This window comes from Argentina silus, assembly GCF_951799395.1.
Source record: "Argentina silus genome assembly, chromosome: 11".
Lineage (NCBI taxonomy): Eukaryota > Metazoa > Chordata > Actinopteri > Argentiniformes > Argentinidae > Argentina > Argentina silus.
The window spans coordinates 3,170,372-3,192,402 of record NC_139665.1 but is presented as its reverse complement, the minus strand read 5'-3'; the positions used below and the strand labels follow the sequence as shown (position 1 = coordinate 3,192,402).

At 41.4% G+C, this 22,031-nt stretch overlaps 2 protein-coding genes across 3 annotated transcripts in view; one reads left to right on the top strand and one right to left on the bottom strand.

The window, feature by feature from the left end:
* LOC310811750 (gamma-aminobutyric acid receptor subunit gamma-3-like) overlaps window positions 1-13,435 on the bottom strand; it is a gene marked incomplete at both ends in the record, with an annotated part of 30,376 nt that extends 16,941 nt beyond the window's left edge. The window contains 3 exons of the mRNA XM_083680040.1: window positions 3,288-3,355; window positions 12,890-13,035; window positions 13,383-13,435. Of these exons, the coding sequence (XP_083536166.1) occupies window positions 3,288-3,355; window positions 12,890-13,035; window positions 13,383-13,435 (267 nt within the window). The remainder of the gene's footprint in view (window positions 1-3,287; window positions 3,356-12,889; window positions 13,036-13,382) is intronic.
* Window positions 13,436-19,118: 5,683 nt separating this feature from the next.
* LOC310812365 (gamma-aminobutyric acid receptor subunit beta-3-like) overlaps window positions 19,119-22,031 on the top strand; it is a gene marked incomplete at both ends in the record, with an annotated part of 29,154 nt that continues 26,241 nt past the window's right edge. For both annotated transcript variants that reach the window (XM_083680886.1, XM_083680885.1), the window contains one exon: window positions 19,119-19,246. In XM_083680886.1, the coding sequence (XP_083537012.1) occupies window positions 19,119-19,246 (128 nt within the window). The remainder of the gene's footprint in view (window positions 19,247-22,031) is intronic.

The window sequence follows — 22,031 nt, the reverse complement described above, 5'->3', positions numbered from 1 at the left end:
CAGCATGAATTCTTGCATAAGTTTGCACTTTCATCCATAAATTTGTTCTGTTTTACATTGATAATTGACAGAGAACAGAATTGAGCATGCATAGGCCTACATACCGTAGCTCATACAGTGTAGCTCCAGATATAGTGTAATCTAGGAGTCTACAAGGAAGACACTATTTTAACAACTCATTTCCCAGTGTTTCAAGGCAGGGGGGAAGATCATCAAACCATCAGCCTGTAGAGAACTGTGAACTCTTTGATGGCTGGCACTGACTTCTATCAAGTGTTACCCGGTTGCCATGGACACAGAGTGTCCCTGGCATAAAAATAGCAATACTTTCAACAAAATGGTCAATATGTCCCTCAAACTAGTACTCAATAATTTAGTGAGTGGCCTTCATACAGTCTTATTACAGCTGGAATCTATGTTGAAAAATGTGTGGATAACCTAATTGACCACATTTATTGTGACCTTCATAAAATGTGACAGCAATGGTAATTTGACTATGAATACATAGTTGTGAAATTCTTTAATTGTGGTGTAATTTGATAAAGAGCTTTACATTTTGTTAGACTATGCTTGATGTAAAAATATGCTTTGTTATCAAAATGTATTATGAATGTTTCTATCTGTTTCCATCTAATCATTTTCCCTCCAAAGGAGAGGTATAAGGGGAACATCTATAAAAACAAAACAAGAAAATGAAAATGATTTGTGATTGTCTCCTTATTCTCTGAATTGTGTGACATAATGGTACTGGACAAATCCAAGCATAATAGTACCATCGTACTAACTCTGTATTGATATAAGACGCCTTTCCTTCAAACACAAATTTCACCAGTAAGACAAAATATTTGCACAGCCAAATTATTTGGTTACAAATGCGACTGGCTATAAACCTGGGTTACACAACTCTGGTTTCCGTATTGATATAGGCCAAGTGTGGGTATTAAATTATGCATGCTGCATAACAGACTTTTAGAATATTATTCCCAAATTCGTTAGGCTACAGGCCTACTGCATTAGGCTACACTCTTTCAGCTGCATTCGTGGCCAGACTGAAAAGGTACCAGAACGTGTAGTGCCTTTCTGATTCATTATCAGCTTGCTCCTTACAGCTTTGCGTTGATTTCAAAATATATTATTCCCAAATTTGTTAGGCTATAGGCTTACTGCATTAGGCCACGCTCCACCTTGCACCCTATTATGATGTTTTTAATGATGAATAGGCTTCACCTCGAAACCGAATGGTGAGACGCATCTTTCACCACAGTTTTGTCAAAATTGTGCCAATCAGTGTAATTCTGTAAATGCTGCATCTGTATGGCAAGACACATCATTCACCCAAGTTTCATCCAAATTGTCCCAGTGGTGTCGAAGATAAAGCGTATGACATATGAACAGACATCATTTTGTGACATACGAACGGACAGAGACTCAATCACGGTCCCCTCCCCCCCTTCATTGTGGGGGACAATAAGATGTAACCCTGTATCCATCATTGCCATCAGGAGAGAAGTGCAAAATGATACAGTATGTGTTCTCTGTTGGTAGGATAAACACTATACACTGATCTATTAGAATCATCCAGAGCTGATGTCACTTCTTAAGCATAGTTATTTCAAACATGCCGTCTGTCAAACAGAGGTACCTCTTCCTCTCAGCGTGATGTCTCCTCACAAGTTAACATTATGTAAACATTGTTATCTAGGCTAGACATTTTGGCAGACTATATCAATCTATTTTTATTCTTATGACACCAAACAGCCAGACAGGTTTAAAAATAATAATAATTGATGCATATTGGCACTAATACTATGTGAACCTTGTCCTGTGACAACGTTTTGTCTGGAAATCTCTGTGGATACATTTTAGCCCAAATTAACACTATTTGCTTTTACGTAGCAAGAGAATTCACCAAAAAACACAGAGCCATGACTGCTGGAGACAGTGGACATAGATGAGAGCGGTGGTGTGCCTTTTGGCCACTTAATTTACTGGGCTTTTTGCACAGCACCAACGACAGCACCACAGTGCTTTGAGTTATTGGTGTTTAATCACACATCCTTTCATTCTGTCCTACATTAATATCCACTTCAATAATGTTGAGTCATACGAGCGCTCAGTCTCATTGGAGTAAGTGAAGAAGAAGAATTTTCCAATGATATAAAATAAATACAAAATTCTACAGTATAAGGTCAGTAACAATGTCCGTAAAACATCATGTCTGGTTGAGTACAGTACAGTACATTGCCTATTAAACCATAAACTGTTATTGTACATACTACATATGTCATATACCCTGCAGGGATGACCTGCTTTTTCTTCCAGAAGTGGAGTTCACGAGATCTAAAGCGCTAAATGGACATTAGGCCCTGTGAGTCCTACACAGGGTCCCTCCACCATTCAGAGAGTGAGGCTTGGTGTGCACTGAAGTGTGCCAAGATTTGCAGCCAAGCCGAGCTGAAGAGATATGTTGTTTTCTCTCTGGCATTGTAACATTTACCAAGGAGACAGGGGTGGTGCTATGGGAGCGTTTGGTGCCCGCCTATAGGCTATCACTAAGTCACATCATGGTGAAGACAGACCAGTCGCTGTGTATCCAGCAGAAACTTACTTGTACTTAGACATAGTTGCCACTCCTGCCTGTGATGGCCCAGTGACCTAGGCATAAGTATAGCAGTTTGAACTTGTTTTTTTCTGAACACAATTGCCCGTGTTCCCGCTGACTTATTTTACAGCCCAACAGTGACAAGACAGCACACCACACTGACTACTCTACAAGCAACATAATTTAATTTCTAAATGACTTATGATATAATTAAATCAACTCTCCATGATATCCTGTGTACAGATTTGGATGCTGAATATTACTGCATTACTTCAACGTACTACTGTATTTACAAGGGTAGACAGAGGCATAACAGTAAGAGCATTATGAGGAGTCTAAGGGAAGTGTCAACTGCACCCTCTATCCTTCCTAGTCCCACTCATTTCACCTCATCTGCAGATAAATGACCCGCATGCCTGTGCAGTCGAGCTCACAGGAGATGGGATTGAAAGTATATGCTACTTTAACTCTCTTGGCCCACAGATGACCTCCTCTCAGCACAGCAAAAGTAGCTCTTGGCAAACAATGTTCATGATAGGCAGGATAAAGCCCTCTCTCTCTCTCTCTCTCTCTCTCTCACTGTGTGTGTACGTGCTTGCGTGCATGCAAATGTGTGTGTGTGTGTGCAAGAGATAGAGAGAGATAGACAGAGAAAGACAGAGAGGGAGAAAGAATATTCACTTACCATGTCAATTGATGACACAGGTCCGATGCTATTGACATATATTTCAACATCTATAAGAGTCGGTTTCACTGCAAAAGAGGGGAAACAGTGTAAAACGTCATGATGAATCAAACCAAATCACAAAGCTGACAAACCATGTCAAAATTGGTTCAGGGGACATTCCAACATCAGATACAATATCAAATCAAGTGGAACACACTCCTGATAATAATAGGAATAATAGTATATACATATATATATATATACAACAATACCCAACAATACCTAATTTCCAAATGAATGGAAAGGAATTTACCAACCAGAGCCATGTATCGGAAACAATTACCTCTAACTGCTAATTATAGACATTAACAACTCTGGCACCAAATTAATAGATGGCATTTCATGCTGCCAATCTTCCCCATGTATTTGGTATTGAGGCAAACAGATTTTTACATGCACGTCTCCTAAGAAAACGTGCATGCAGAAACGACAGTACTGGCATCTGCACCTTCTGCACCTTAACATAACATGAAATCTCTACACTTCCATGAAGCACAACATGAAGCAGATAAATCATGAGAAACAACAACAATGCACTACGTTAGCAACTGTAACTACGTAGTACTTTGAGGTTAAGGTAAGTAAGGCATTTGAAAAAACATTTTTGTCAAAATTGTGCCAAAGCTGATGGGAACTCGTGACATTCGGGTTGCAAGTCATGGTTACACACCCTCCCCCACCTCCAACCTACCTGCTACTGTAGCAAAGTATTCTTCCTTTGGTAGCTCCCTGCCGGTTGCCATTGCCTGATGTGTGCATGCACACACACTTAGCCAGAACAATCACCTGCAGCCACATATCCTACAGGTATACGTCCTTCCTAATGCACATAGCAGAGGATGCTGCGGAGTATTTACTTTGAAAATCTACTTCAATTCCATTCCAGTGACATCTGAACAGACGTAAAGATAGTCACCTTAACCGCTTTGGTTTATTGAATAAGATGTCATAAACAATTCACACTCTAGTTTTTTTTGCTTAGCTTCCTGTGTCATTTCAAGCCTGTTCTATATACCTACTAGCGTTCAATCTTATCTTAAGGCATTGCTGTAATGAACAGCTCACGCCTGTCTGGCTAAGTGCCCCTCTATCGTTGCACATCACCCTTTCTCACTGCTCACGGACTTGGCAACTCCAGCAATTAACTGTTGAGGTGGTATTGTAGGCGATACTCAGCACAGATTGTCACTATGCTTTTCACAGGAATATCAGCATGTGGACATATTTTGATTGCAACACAGCCCTGTAAACGCAGGAGAACACAATGAAGCATGTGAAGGATATAGCTTGTCACAGTGTCAGGGCAGATTGGATGTGAGTGCCATTTTAGACATCATAGTCATTCCTGTCAGCAACTTCCTTATGGTATTTGTAGGTGTAATATTGGACCTGAGCACGTGGCTAAATGTAAACTTTTTCCATTGTCTTTTGGTTGTACTCTGAAACATTACGTCAACGTTAATGTACAGTAGGCCTAATGACATATGGGCCGGTTTTTGCTAAAGGAATATCTATGAGGATTGGTCCTCTTTGATGTTCCCTATGGTGAGTTGCCTGTCCTGTCTGTTCTGTTATTAATGAGTTCCCAGCAGGCAGCCCGGCAGGCAGGGAGAGACATCCCAGCCCAGCCCAGCCCACTCCTGCCTCCCCCATGATCAGACAAGCATGATTACAATTCCCATCTGCAGTGTCAAATGACCCCATGAGGGTTTAATGGAGGAGCAGCTTTAGCACCCAGTTAGCCTGTCAATGTGATGAGAAATAAATTACCCCGTCTCGTCGGACCCACCTGCCCCATTCACCTGACCTCTCAATCACCTTGTTGGCAGGGACACACCCCCTTATGAGGGATGTATCTACAGGCTCTCTGGCACCTTGCCCTGAGGTCTGGGTCTTCATGAGGGACTATGTAAACACAAATATACCGTACGAACAAACCAGATTGGTTTGCTCATGATGCCACTCCCTTCACCCTCTAGTCCAGGCTTCTCCAACCCCGGTCATGGTTAGTAAAAACATGTTTGTATACAAACTGAAAACGGGGTAGGACACTCCATTTTAGAAAGCACTTTTGCGGGATAAAAACAGCGTTCATAAATGAAATATTTATTTCAAGGGATCTCATTCCCACTACCGATTAAACATAGTCATGACAAAGATTAGGAAGCTTTTAGAAAGCTTGAATGTTACATGCTGGAACTTTACATTCAGAATATCAGAATCCTAATCATTTAACATGTTTTACCACCAGAAGTATTTTGATGTTATTTTCATTATTGTGTGATGTTTCTTTCCAGCGTTTTGCTACAGTATGTATCTTTGATAAAGCTCCACAGGAATTCAGCCAAATGGCCAATCAGTTTATTACAATGATCATTGTAATGGTATCGCATCGTTAGCTCCAGATCCAGCTGAATACCTGTGGAGAACACTGTTTATTCCATTTGGTCTGGGATGGCATAAAATGTTTTCAGAACATTCTTTTGACGAGACTGCTTATTCGATCTGGTATTAGCACGTATAGTCTGGCTAAGGCAATCTTATTCTTAATTGATTTGTTTCTTGTAACTATCGCCTACAATGGTATGTTTTATATGTTGTGTGTTTACACTTTTGATTGTATGACCTGAATTAAGTTAGATTGCTTACATTATTTCTTATCTATATAAATCTCCTCAAATTATCATCAGCTGTTCGCTTGCTTTGCAAACCCTCCCATTGGATTGTGGGTGCCATTGTTGAGGCTTACAATCATTGGGGATTGCAGCCTCCGGAGGGCGCACTATCTGTGAGTTGGCGATGTCCTGGGCCCTGTTCAAGGGTGTCTCTGTTTCAGAGATATGTGCTGCTGCCAGCTGGGCTTCTTCACCTACATTTCAGAGGTTTTACAGCCGAGACGTGTCTGCACCTGCAGTGGGGCACACAGACCTTGGTGCTGTATCGGAGAACTGCGTCATGTAGACAGGGGGAACATTCTTGTATCAATTTTTAAGTCAACCAGGGCGTTTTTCAAGGTTTCATAGTGAGGGGTTGAATCAAGTCGTCTGAAAGAGTCTCTCTGAAGGAGATGAAGGAGAACCCTCACCTTGCCCCTCTTGTGCTTAGCTCGTGAAGAGTGGTTCGCTGGATAGAATTGAAGCGCTTGCAAGGTCCCTTTATTGTGATGGGAGAAAGGTGGGCTATCTCTTCAGAAGCATCACCGGATTGTACCAGGCGCAATCTCCTACAGGGAACCATTTGTAATATTTAGTTTTAAAAATTGAATTGAAAGGGGCCTGCGCAGATAGAACTATATAGTTATTCATTTATGTCCTTCTTTAAAGTAGGTGCTTCTGTAGACAGATTTATATTAATATCAGTTTCCACGTGAAGGTTTAGCAGAGACTTTTGTCTATATCTTATACATTTTGTTAATAGCAAAACATATCTAATATTGATAATCTGATTCCAATGTAATTATCACTATGTGCAAATAATTGTTAAGTTTGTGCTGAATTAGTGCAAGGAAGGTCAAATAGAATGAATCAAGTGAGGCTTTAATAATACTGTATACTTATACAACTATTACAAGGCGAATACTTCATAGAGAAATGTTACATCCTAATAGAGAGTGAGATAGAGAGATGACCACTGGTCATTCAAAACAATGCTACTCACAACATGATGATAACCTCACAAAAGGTAGAAAGAGGAAAGAAAGAGCTTTTCCCTGACCTCTGCTTTTTATATCACCCTAAAAACCACAGTATTTAAATTAGGAGCTGTTGATAAGGGGACACAACCACAATCGAGCTTATTACATCCAAACTGATGACATCACAGCTTTGACGCCTCAAGACATTCCACAGAGCTCACAGCCATGTTCCTGGCAAACTTAAGGTTGAAAGGTTGAAATTCTGCCACTATACTTCCAGTTTTCAGAACAAGAAGTGCCAGTAAGACGGGCAGTAATTTACAAAGAAAGGCACAAGAGAACATTGCTGTGGAAGATTGAATTCCATCCTCAATGAAAACCAGAGAAATTGCTCTTGGTTGGCTACAAAGCATCAAACCAGACTTCCAAAGTGCATTGTCAAATAGTATTTAGGCCAGGACCAGGCTGGAACATCACAAAAGCATTTCCCATCCCATGAGTACTCTATTGAAAGAAGAACTAGATCGATTTTTGAGACATGTATTTCCATCTAATAGCTCTCATTACCTGTAAAATGGTAAGAGAATATAGGACTTTTTCAGAAGAAAACAAAGTAAATTAGTCTGTGCCTGGTTTGATAGTGTGTGATTGCCCAGGTAAACTGCAGAGCTGACTTTAATGATATCACATCTTGCTCAATAACATAGCTAGCCCCAAGCCTCTGCTTACAGCAGTTCAGAGCCGGTACAAACACTAATACTTTTAGCTGAGTGGGAAAGGGGAAGATGGCATTGTTCATTATATTAGGCCTTTGTGGATGTGCCCCTCTGGCAATCCCACCATTAGGATGTGTGGTTCTGTCTCCGGCCAGCCATTGTACCTGCTGCTAACCTGATCACTGCACAGCCAGAGGAGATGGCTGAACTTTCTGTAATGAGGCACGGGAACATTAGGTCAAGTGAAGCCTGTTGGATGCCTGTTCCTTCCTCGGATGCCTGTTGGATGCCTGTTCCTTCCTCGGATGCCTGTTGGATGCCTGTTCCTGGAGCGTTGCTTGCCCGGTGAAGTGTTTCTACAGCACTGTGCTGTATGTGTTTGTGGAGTTAAGTATACTGTATTTGAGAAGTGGGAGAGGTTTGTTCATATTGCAGATTTTTCCTCTTCGCATGCATACACACTGTTAAGTTGGCCTATCCCTGCCCTATTTCTGACACACGCATGCACGCACACACACACACACACACACACACACTGCATTTCTTGAATATTCACTCTTGCATTCAGAAAAATATGGAATAAAGATTAGCTGAGTATTAACAATGGCAGACAGATTTCATTAGTATTATACATTTCACAGTAGATTCCAACAGAATGTCTGGGGATTACACTGAGCTGTTTCAAAGCCTTTCTTTGCATTGCTATTGCTGAAATAATCATTTGTATTCCACCCATAAACCGCAGAGAGAATTCTCCTAATCCCTAACAACAGGGGAGTTGATGATACTCTTAAGAAGGTTAACATCCATAGGGTTTATTTTACACCCATCTACACATGACCCCCCCCCCCCCCCCAGCAGTGACATACAATATGTAACCAACTAAAGGATGCAGGCAGGATCTTCTGTGCACTTGCTAGATTAAGGGATGGGGAATGGCATGATGAACTACATGGGAAGTCAAAGACGAGTGCTCTGTATGATCAGACTATAAGTCCATTTAAATGAGTCTCTCCAAGACTGTGAGTCCATCTCACGTGAGAGACCTAATTAGATGTCATGGGCCTTGAAACATTGAGAAAGGTAGTCATGTCCTCCCTCCCTGCTGACAGGATGTGTCACATGGCAGCTCACCTGAGGTAGTGAGGGAATTGTACAGCCCTGGTACAAGGAAGTGGTAAACAGCACTCAAAGGCTAAAGTCTTCCAATGAAAAATAAAACATAAAACATCAAAAAATAAATAAAACATCAAAACTTCAGTAATCTTCAGTAATTCAGTCATCGAGGTTGATGAAATTACTATACAGTGCATTCGGAAAGTATTCAGACCCCTTGTTCTAAAATGGATTAAATTCATTTTTTTTCCATTTTATACACACCCTGCAATACCCCATAATGACAAAGCCAAAACAGGTTTTTAGAAATGTTTGCTAATTTATTAAAAATAAAAAACTGAAATATCACATTTACATAGTATTCAGTATTCAGACCCTTTGCTATGACACTCGAAATTGAGCTCAGGTGCATCCTGTTTCCATTGATCATCCTTGAGATGTTTCTATGACTTGATTGGAGTCCACCTGTGGTAAATTCAATTGATTGGACATGATTTGGAACGGCACACACCTGTCTATATAAGGTCCCACAGTTGACAGTACATGTCAGAGCAAAAACCAGACCTTGAGATCGAAGGAATTGTCCGTAGACCTCTGAGACAGGAATGTGTGGAGGCACAGATCTGGGGAAGGGTACACATTTCTGCACTATTGAAGGTCCCCAAGAACATAGTAACCTCCATCATTCTTAAATGGAAGAAGTTTGGAACCACCAAGACTCTTCCTAGAGCTGGCCGCCCAGCCAAACTGAGCAATAAGGGGAGAAGGGCCATCGTCAGGGAGGTGACCAAGAACCCAATGGTCACTCTGACAGAGCTCCAGAGTTCCTCTGTGGAGATGGGAGAACCTTCCAGAAGGACAACCATCTCTGCAGCACTCCACCAATCAGGCCTTTATGGTAGAGTGGCCAGATGGAAACCACTCCTCAGTAAAAAGCTCATGACAGCCTGCTTTGAGTTTGCCAAAAGGCAACAACAAGTTTCTCTGGTCTGTATATACTGTCTGCTCAGATTCAGCCAAATTCAGAAAAGTTGATTGAACAGCGCTTCACAGTGCAGATGGACAATGACCCAAAACATACTGCGAAAGCAACCCAGGAGTTTAAGGCAAAGAAGTGAAATATTCTGCAATGGCCGAGTCAATCAACTGATCTCGAGCATGCATTTCACTTGCTGACACGAACAAACAACAAGTGAAGACAGCTGCAGTAAAGGCCTGGCAAAGCATCACAAAGGAGGAAACCCAGCATTTGGTGATGTCCATGGGTTCCAGACTTCAGGCAGTCACTGCCTGCAAAGGATTCTCGACAAAGTATTAAAAATTTACATTTTATTTATGCTTATGTTAATTTGTCCAATTACATTTGAGCCACTGAAAATGGGGGACTGTGTATAAAAATGTGTATAAAATAAACGTTTCATACAATATTTTTGTTCAACCCCTTGAATTAAAGATGAAAGTCTGCCCTTCAATTGCATCTCAATTGTGTCATTTCAAATCCATTGTGGTGGTGTACAGAGCCAAAATTATGCGAATTGTGTCACTGTCCAAATATTTCCGGACCTAACTGTTACTAGGATGCAGAGTTGTTTCTGGTCAGGGCAAATGGTAAAGAAAACCAGCACACACACACACACACACACACACACACACACACACACACACACACACACACACACACACACACACACACACACACACATATACACACATATACACACAAACCTTCTCATGAGTACCTACACAAAGCCCAAAGCCGATACTTCATACTGAACACTTCACTCTAGCTTTATTTTCTCACACAGACTGTTATACGTGTTTGACTTACTATGAATCAATTAATCAATGTATTTCTATCTATTTTTACAAAGACAATTGTCTCAAAGTGCTTTACAACAAGAACAATATAAACGATAAATACAATACAAACAATATGAACTAACACTGAACCATAGAAACCATAGAGAGAAACATCGGCAAGGAAGAACTTCTTGGGAGGAAGAAACCTTGAGAGGAACCAGACTCCTCGGACACCTCCTCTGGCTGATCAGGTGCTAAACAGTAAACTAATGTAGAACGTGGTGTGCTGTATAACACGCTGCAACAGCTGGCAGTCGGTGGTATTCTCAAACACTTCGACTTGAATGTTCCTCACACTGCTCCAGGTCTAACCTGTGCAACCCCACATGCTTTGTGGGCATGGCAACAGAGTAGTCATGACATCTTTTTAAATGAGCTTGTCATCGTGTCGCTCATTACACGTAGTCCGAGGAGAACTCGACAAAGGAGCAATCAAGGTTCAACTCCCAGAAGCCCAGTGAGCCTGGAGGAATCTCTCTTCCAGAATCTTCTGTGTACCATGGTGTGATTCCGAACTAGGCGGAGCATGGCATGCTGAGTAATGTATTCTGACCCACTTTGTCTAGGATCCCCCGACAACCCAAAAGGAAGCTGACATAATAGGGCCACAAAAGCGGTACTTCCTCATGTGAGATGAACCGAGGGATACATCAGTATCCATAATCTGGCAGGTGACGTTCAAGCCATGAACTATAAAAAAAAAAGAATCACACGGTGCAAGCCATAGTATACCAAGTACAGGACACATCCAATACGAGCTCAGATATGTGAGGTGTTTACATGAGAAAGGCATGAATATACTGCAAGATGTGAGGAGGGCATCATGTCAGCATCATGTCAGCATGTTTTGATTTTGAAAAAAACATTCACTAGCAACAGTACTGCATCCAACCCTATGTGCACAGATGTCACCTGACCTGCAGACAGTGACACTGAATATAGCAGTATGTACACATTAAATATTTAGAATATTGAATACAAAGAAAATTAATGTGTGCTCATGAGAGATTGATGTGGTTCAATCATTTAGTTACCCAGCTCGGGGAGTTTAGACAAACACAAACATATTTCCTAGAGACGGCTGTGAAGGAAAAGCTTAGCTGCAGAGGCAGTGTTACGAACGTTTTGGTTGTGTCTTGTGTTGCCTTGTGTTTCCATCCTGCTACCTGTCTCCATCCTTCTCAGGCATTCTGGCAATCAATTTGGTTCAGCTGCACCTCATTCCTCATCACCTCCATAACCGATCAGAGGATGGCCTGACGTATTTAAACCCTGCACTTCCTCCCCTCATGAGATCCTTTTGTTTCTGTCTGTGAGTGTGTGAGTGTGTGTGTAAATTCATTGTGACAATTCTCTGTTCAGACCTCATTCCTTCATAATTCATCCATTGTATTTTCCTTCCAGTAACAGGAGAGAGGTGGTGTAGGTGAGAGCAGCCCATGGGTATCATTTACAGACGTAGGTTACTCCTGTCTATATACACTAGTTAGTTGGGGGGCAGGTGCCGTCTGGTGTGTTTTCGGTTAGCTTAGAGTGTTGGCACTAGACTGTCTAGACTGTGTCTAGCAGCATTCTTAGGTCTTGGTTAGTTTTAGTTTAGGGACTCCCTTATATTTGGTCTTTGGGCACAACCCCCCCCCCCCCCCCCCCTCCCCTTCTCTCCTTAGTCTTGGTATAATAAATCATCATTCCACTGTTCACTCTTCTGTGTTTACATGCCTCAGCCATCCCCAAAACCTGGATGCACTCTGTACTCATTACCGTACATGTCCTGAATCTGTCTTTTGACTGCATGTTCTCCTCAAGTGCATTTGTTAATATTTAATAGCCAAGCTGAGTTGTGACAACTGCCTTTCATCTAGATTTAATCTGCAATCAAAGAGGGACAAGACGTCTGTCCTATCGTGAGAGAAATGTAATGAAATGCATATCATTTGAATCTGTGTTGGCCATAATAATCAGCCAAACTATGCAGATTAGGCAGCCTATAGTCCATTAGTCTGAACTGCTATAATATCTGCTCACATAAAGGTGAATCATGTGAGCTCTGGGTTCTTTGGGAAAAAACATGCATGACTAGTCACCGAGCCCCGCGCATGGGGAAGGCCTTTCAGCACCCTGGACAGCGCTATATTTGTTTCTAAGGCACAAAGCAACTTCGTTACCCAGAGTGCACAAACTTTACAGTAGCCTGTAGCCTAAATCCATAGCAAAGACAGAGAAATACAACTCACCTCCAATATCTGGACGAAGTTTCTTGTCGTACTCCTTCAGCAAGTTATTCAGTATTTGCGTGGCATCGGCCTGATGGTTTTTCGGGACAAACACTTGATTGACAGTGACATCCTCATAGTCCTCGTCGTATTGGCGTGGGTCTGAGCTAAATATACAAGAAACATCTGTTTTATTCTATAACACATAGCCTATTCTTCAAGTACAACAACACTTTTTTTCTCACGGGAAGTGCGAACACAAAACAGAAAATAATAGTGTAACATGCAAAAATACATTTAGAAAAATAATGACATCAAACACATGGCAACTCGGAAGTTTGAACATAACATTCTGCAAGTGCAATGCGCTTTCTTGCGATAGAGAGGATAATGTAGCCTACTATTTGATACACAGAGCATTCCAAATCGTATTACAATTAATAATAAAAGTCAATAACATATTTCAACAATTGGAAAACGACTCATGTCACCTTGCTAATAATGACACACTTACCGCCCACGTTGGACCGTCAGAAGTAAGAAGGAGACCAGCAACTTGGTTGTCATTTTTCATGAAATTACTTGATCAAGGCGGTAGACTTCTGCGTTGTTGAGCCGCTGTGTAGACTAACGATGGAATCAGGACAGGGTGGGATCCAACAGTGTTGAATATTAGCCAGAATTACTTCATATAGCATGTTCAGCCAACCACGTAGCCCTTCCTGTTATCCGTCCATAAATAAGATGAAATCCACGTCCGAATGTCGCCGGGATCTGCTGAACCGCTCCAGCCCTGGCGCGTCAATGATCAATGTCTTGAACAACACCCAACCTCCTTCCGCAACATATTACACTAACCAGTTTATGGACCGGCATGATGACGTTCGTTCACCAAGGTAACATAACATAGGCTACAGCATCTGACAAAGTGAGAGCCCTTAAACGATTCATTATTCAACTCTATCCACATTTCAACTTCACAAGAGCAATACCAGAAACTTTCTTTACATAGCTTATTCTGAGTAGTTAATTGTGCCATTTAATGTTATGATATTGTTTCATTCATGTTGATCTATATATATATATTTAGATCTATATATATACATATATATATATATATATGATCTCTATCAATAATCTCCATAAAACAAGTTTCACTTTAAAACGTTTAAAGTATTAGCTACATTTGAGACAGAAAACTATGGAAAACGGCCAATTCCGTTTTTTCCCTAATATAACCTTCAACTCTGAACTCACTTCGTTTGGAAAATGTTTAACCTTATTTCCGTATCTTGGCATTAGACAAACATAAAACACTGGAAACATAGTTAGACAAACCATTGGACGAATGTGATAGTTGGTTAATTAAACTGTGAAACAAGTGACGGTGGGGATGAAGATGCCAGACTACCTCCGTGCGGCCAATGGGCCGTATTGCAAGTGGCTGCATTGAAAATTGTCATAGTGTATAACGGATTAACCTCTTGACTTCTATGGCCGAAGATATAATCTGCCTATCACAGAATATTAAGAGAGAGACAGAGAGAGAGAGAGAGAGAGAGAGAGAGAGAGAGAGAGAGACAGAGAGAGAGAGAGAGAGAGAGAGAGAGAGAGAGAGAGAGATTGACTTGACATAAACTCAACAGCATCTGGAATGGAAGTATTATTCCAAGACCTTCAACCAGTTCTCCTGATCTCTCCCCCCCCCCCCCCCCTCTCTATCTCTGAATAGCATGCCAGTTTGCAAATAAACGGATTAGGCCTATTAATGTGGTATCACTAGTGGCCTGTGAACTCAAGTTGTCTGACATATATGTTCCTGAAACATGCAGATACAAGTGCTGATTTATCCTGTGATTAAGACAGCCTACATAAACAGTATAACCATACAACCAAATAAATAACTCTACAACCTAAATAAAAAAAATAATAAAAAAAAAACATCAATTATATGTAACCATGAATTTAAAAGTAATATAATAAATGTGAATTAACTACTCAATCAAACAAAGTGCACGTGTAGGTTGATATTTTTCTCCGATTAGTAATTAGTAATGAGATGGCGTGATCCTATGGCTGATTGTTGTAGCTCCCAGCATCATATCCGGCACCATTATAAAAGATGCGATATTACATCCCCTTTTTATTTGTTCAGCATAGCTGAAAATCCTAAATGTCTTACTGGCACGCACCCCAGCTGTCCACCGCATAGGACAACAACCGTTTGTCATCAGTTACGGCTTAAATTAAAGGGAAGCACAGGCCTCCTGAATGGAAAAGCAACTTAAGTGGAACTAAATCCTTGACAAACAGATGTATGGCAGATGTGGCTGCCAGTGGCTAGTGGGACCGAATGGGTCCTCTGCTTGCAACATGTTGTCCGTCCTCTCCTGGCCCTCCTACCACAGACAGGACACCTCCATGTGGGTTTCAAGCATAGTTCAATGACAGTGAAGGTGTGACAGGTGGATGTGCTTCAGAGGGGTGCTGTGCTCTACAGCCCCCTGTTCTTGAGACAACAAAAAGTCGACAACAACCTCAATGATTATTCACACATTTAAAGTAGCACAAGGACTACAGCAGTACAGAGAACATTCAGAAAGATAACTAAAATGTTGACTTGAATATATTTAAACTGAATGTCATTTTTAACAGCACTGTATAAGATACACACATAGTATGTCAGTCATGTCCTATGTTATAGAGAGCTTGACAATAAATAAGAATGAAACATGTATTCATTGCTCTATTTACATGACTCTTTAATGAGAACTGTACAGTCAAATTTAAAACACTAAGTACTGTTGGAACAAAAGATACATCACCCCTTTCTTAAAAAAAGAAAACTAAAAAACCCTGGAAAAATTTAGGATACACCTCAGGGTAGCTGTACCCCATCCCTGTAACCTCAGGATAACTGTACCCCATCCCTATAACCTCAGGATAACTGTACCCCATCCCTATAACCTCAGGATAACTGTACCCCATCCCTCTAACCTCAGGATAACTGTACCCCATCCCTCTCCGCATTCTCTCTCACCCATTCCCTGAACAATCCGCTTGGTCTCACAGAGCATGGAGCCTGAGGGTGAGATGCCAGCCCCCTGCTCCTGGGTCTCCCTACAGGGGCCATTGCAGGTAAAAGTGCTTTCCAGATGAAGATCATCCCAGGATAATTCGATCCCCTCAGTCCTCAGGAGATCCCAAGAGGGGAAAGCAGGCAAATCTTGTCATGACACACAGATGAAACGAGAGGAGCACACTTATCTTGATAAAACTGTTCACACTTTCACCCCAAAAATGAAGCTTTATAATTCACAGTTCACGCTCTCACTCTCCTGTCAATTGTGGGGAAAAGATCATCGGTGAAAATTAAGTGTCTTTGGTAATGATGGTATGTTCAATCAGATGTTATTGGTCGGTTACAGTGAATGTAAAATTGTGCATTACCATTCATGTTGTTTTAATTATGTCATTAGCAACATCAGTGTCTATTTCCTGTCTCTGTCACATTTACACCCGGGTCGTCATTGTAAAAAATTATACAATACCTTTACTATAGAGAGGTGAGGACATGTAGAGATTGTAGTACAATTTTACACAGTAGAAGGTGGGTAAGAAAAATAAAACAATAAAATACTCTATGTCAATATGAGATTTAAGATATTTAGCTGTCATAAGTTACAGGCACATACTGTATAATACGGTTTATGGCATCTCAAACCTTTGGATAGCATGTTAATCAATGTTTTGTTTTTTTTACAATATAAATGCTAAGACTTAAAATCATTTGAGGTCAGGACAAAACTGCAGAGTCAAAAGCTCCATGTTGATTTACACTGTTGATTTACAAATCCTTGTTGAATGAAAGCAATTTACAGTGGGAATAGAGAGGGCAATCAAATAGGGTGACAGTATCTCTCTAATGGTTTCATGCAGATCACAGTACGAAAACAATGAACAGATGATTCTCTAATGAAAACTCCTCTCCATGAGATATCCTCTCCAGCAGTTTGTAGGCCAATATGGTTGAAGATAGGGCTGTGTCAGAGATTACGTGGGGGAAACTGCTCCTTTGACCACTGGTTACCTGTTGAGGTAGGTTGCCCAGTACACCAGGTTAAATGTTCCAAAGAGAACAGGGAAAACTATTCTGGACATTTTATCAATCTTGCTTACGCTGTTGTAGGTTTTCTTGGGGTCCTGAATTTTGGTTTCAGCTGACCTCAGCTGGACAGAGGTGCTATTTGAGATGGTGGAGATAGCTATATCCTTGGTGATGTTAGGGGTATAATTCACCCCTGCTGAACAAACATTGTTTGGCTTCTTTGATAGCACCATGGGGTCCCTTTTCTGCAGATAAAATAATATATACAATAATGATTAAATGAAAATACTGATGCAAGCTCCCCTGAAACACATCCATAGACATATCCAGAATTGTTTTCACTTGTAATACAGTCAGAGTAAAGCTTATGCCATTTACTATGTTTCACAGAAAATACAATTCTAAATTAAAAAGACTTGGCTATGGATCTCTATCATTTTCAATAGTGTCTCATCCGTCATGAACAGTTTTCAGTATGAATGGGACCATACAATGACCTACCTTAGGGTGCTGAGCTTCCATGGCCTTTTTACCATCCCATGCCCAGCTCCTTTTGGTGAAGTAGTTTACAGTGGCAAATTCAATAAGAGCAGAGAAAACAAACGCATAGCACACTGCGATGAACCAGTCCATGGCCGTGGCATAGGCCACTTTAGGAAGTGAGTTCCGTGCGCTGATACTGAGGGTGGTCATTGTTAGGACTGTAGTCACACCTGATCCAAAACAAGAAGTATGTTAGTGTTATAGTACAGCAGGGTACAGATAATACACACACACACACACACACACACACACACACACACACACACACATATATATATATATTTGCTGTTTGAGTTATACTAACCAAAGACAGTCCTGGCAGGTACAGACTCACGGTTGAGCCAGAAAGACACTTGGGACAGGATGACGGTCATGAAGCAAGGCATGTAGGTTTGAATGACGAAGTAGCCAATCTTCCTTTTTAGGTAGAAGTGGGCCATCATTACAGTGTACTGTCCTGCAGGGTCAAGGGATAACAGAACAAGAGTCAACGCCCTCCATCCAGGATAAACACACTTTAAACTGCAGTGCAGAAAGCTGCTACAGTATCTACAATGGATTCTTTGGTCGTATGTATTGTATATTTATTGATAAGCTTAAAAGCCTTTGTACATACAAGTATGAGTGCATACAATATTTTTTCATGTGTGGTTAATTTATCAAATCAAGGAATTTTGATTGTTAATACATAATCTTAACACTACCATAATTATAAATATTGCTGCTAATCTACAGTACAAAATATGTAGTTGTAAGTTATTTCGCGAATTACCCTGAATGTGTTACAGTAATCATTTGATATCAATCTATTAAAGTGATGACATAACAAAGAGAAGACTGACAATAGCCGATATAAATTATTATTTAACCATTATTAATATTTGTTTATTATTTAACCATTATTATTTATATGATTTAACCGTTATTAAAATGGTTATGCAGAAGTACTTGGACAATATATTTTGTTTTATCCTTTTCAAACAAAATAATGTGACAGTAACTCAATAATGTGACAGTTGCTGCGTGAGGTAAATCTTCAGCGGTAAAAAAGAGGGTGGAGAGAAAAAACCCCATAATATCCTGTTAACCAACTGAAGATTGCATTTGAAGCTTTTAAAAAAAAAAAAAAAAAAAAAATCCTTTCTAGCTTCCCTCTGCTGGCTCTGATAAACTATAGAAAATCCACTGATGACTGCTGCTTTCTCCAGGCAAAATCGGATTTTTGTTTCTCACTAATCCCTTGTCACAATCTGCATCCTGCCATCAGTGCTGCTGGGGACGCGCTCAGTCCTGCCCACTCGCTCTCCTCCGGCCACGCTCATCAGGGACAAACACACACACACACACACAATCTCCAGCCGCAGAGACACCCGCTCCTGTTAATCAAAAGGCTCCAACTGGTGGGATGGAGGGGGGCTGACCGGTCCCCTTGGGAAGTTTTTGGATTCTTTCTGTGGAGGGCTAACAGGCACCACCATGTCTACAGAAAGACGGATACTTCTCCTGGGCCTCCCTGCGCACCCATGACTCCCAGACTCCAGCCCTGCCCTAACATACCCGCCGGGGGAACCCACATCTGGACTGTTTTGCCTTTGATGGATGGAGCCCGATGAGACTCGTAGAGGAATGAACATGTTCCTTTGGTGGATTTTACTGCAAGGATTTTGGAGCGTTTATGGGGAACTTCCATTCATCGCAGAGAATAATGCAGCCATGTTGGTCAACTGGTAAGCCATACATTCAGAAAGAATCATTGCAATGGGAATTATTTGAACTTGAGGAAGGTTATTTTCAACCATCATTGAATGACAATCAAACAATTTAATATATTTGGTATACAGTAAATTGCATCCAAAGTACTGTAGACTTTGCAAAAAAAGATACCCAAAGTACGGTACTCCATTCAGAAGCTAAAAGTCCATTTGTTTTAGGAGTACGGTCGTGTGGTTTGTGAATGCAGTGGCTGAAGAGAAGGATGTCATGTCTCTAAAACGAGCTCCACTAATCTTGACTTGATTTAGCATGTAGGGATTGTACCTAAGATTAGGCTTGCTAATTCAAGACCCACAACAACCCAGTTCCTATTGGGGACAGCGAGCTCCACATACTTGGCAGATGCCCAGACAGACCGCCTGCTGTCTCCAGCTGACCTCCACTCTCCCATCACTCACTCCTAGTGGGCTGGGTGGGGGAGTCAGAGAAATAGCCCTCTTAGTGTGGCTAGGGTCGATGGGCAAATATGTGCACAAATGGACCATAGTGTGCTGTGTGGCCAGGAGGTGGCTTATGGGATCACACGGCAGACTTAACACTCAGGGTTAAGGTCTTATCCATGATCAAGGGAGATTGCAGGGACCCTTACTTCCATGAGCAGCCGGGTTAAATGATATGGCTCTGGGACGGTTTCAGCGATCGACAATATAGGGAAATCCACACTTTTAATAACCATTCTGCAGACAGCAGCTGAAGTGTATTACAGTTCTGTTTTACGTAACGGAATTAAGCAGATGCCTTTCAGTCCCACGTGTCACAGCCGGAGTGTCCAATCCCAAAGGGAGCTGTGATGTCATCCTCTTATGCAAAACCGATGGGAAACGTCCAGTGGGATTAACCCTAGACTCTCAGGGGCTCAGGACAGGGATACGTTTTTGTTTGACGTCCCTGCACGGCCCTAGCTGCCATTGTACTGAACAGGATAGGCTAGTTTATGTTTGCTATGGCCTCAATTATTCCAACATAAAAACTAAATCCTCACACAGTACTGGGTACAATCTACCTCGGGTACAGTCTACCATGGGTACAGTCTACCTCGGGTACAGTCTACCTCGGGTACAGTGGAGTTTGGTGAATTCTGCAAAGTATAAAGTAGAGACAGGTTTGTGAGCGTGCCCGGCACCTCGACTGGTGTAGATGTCCTCGGTGCCGGCGGTGTGGCCGACCAGGAGGTACTGGTTAAGGCGTGATCCGTCTTCGGCCACCAACACAGACTTGGCTGCACCCTCGGTCCAGGTGTACACCACCTCTGAAACTGGATAGGCATCTGAGAGAGAAACAGAGGAACTTTAACCAATCATAGATTTAATAGCAAGCCTGCTTCAGCTAATAGGTTAAGGTTGTTGAACTGCGTAATGTTTTGAAAAAGCTGATCTTGGAAGATAAATGGGGCATTGTAGACTGTAAGAGACGTGGAAACAGGTGACTTGTGGAGAGTAAATGCATGTTCGGAAAGGAATTTAACATTTGCTATTAATCCTCAGGACACAGGTCTGTTCAACATTCATGACGGTACACAGGTTGGTTAAATTAATTGAATATACAGCCTGTTACTGCATCCTCAACTCTCTGTCAGGTTTTTTTTTCATTTTGAATGCTGTACTGTATTTGCTGGTCTATGCAAAATTGTTGCCAGTGAGATCATTGTGGGAAACTAAGCGGAACAAGAATTAAAGAGATAATTTAGTTCAATGTGACCTTATTTTGTTTTTAAGGGGTGTTTTGCATCGATCCTCTCCCCTTGAATGCACTGGAAGCTCCAGAGAGTGAGGGACTGCACACTCTTCTCTGCAGTGGGTCCATAAGCCCAGACTTAGCTGTGTTTGAACCCTTGTTTGCAAGGCATCTAGTTAATCACACAGCACCGGATTGAAGTTGACAGTCTGTACCACCTCTGACCTCAAGGTCTCTTCCAAAGTCTGTGTTTGCCAGAGGAGATAGTATATGACACTGTGACAAGCACGCACGCACACACACACACACACACACACACACACACACACACACACACACACATACACACACACACACACACACACACACACACACACACACACACACACACACACACACACACACACACACACTGTACAAGCATGTGACCTTGGAGAAATAATATCAAACAATTGGGAAACAAGTGAGTTGAAAATGCTTTATTACAGCACTGTTTGCATCTTGGTATTACTTATCAAGGGAATTCAACCATGGTTTAATGCTCATTAAGCCTCCTGCACTAGAAAGCTTTTTATATGCTCTTTCAACTCTTTAAACTGGAAATCAGACATTGTTACAGTATGTCCTCCGATTGGACACACACACACACACACACACACACACACACACACACACACACACACACAGAGAGACACACAGAGCATCTGCTGTATCACCATACTTGTTCAGTTGTCAAAATCTGCAAACTAATTATTTCCCAATCAATTTGAAAGTGACTTCTGTACTTTATATGGCGATTTTCCACCCTTATGGGCTAATCCCTTTTCCCTCCAGGATTAAAGAGGAGGTTTCAACTCTAATAGTGAGGTTCATTCACAAAGAAGGTTCATTCACCTTTGCCCATGTCTAGTACTATGTCAAGTACTTAATGCTGTGCCAATGTTGATGTAACTCTACAACATGAGGGTGTGACCTTTCAGATGACCTTTCAGATGAGAGAGACCGACTCTCAGGAAAATCCTGCTTACGATAGAACCAGTTCAACAGAGTAAACCGTGTCTCTTC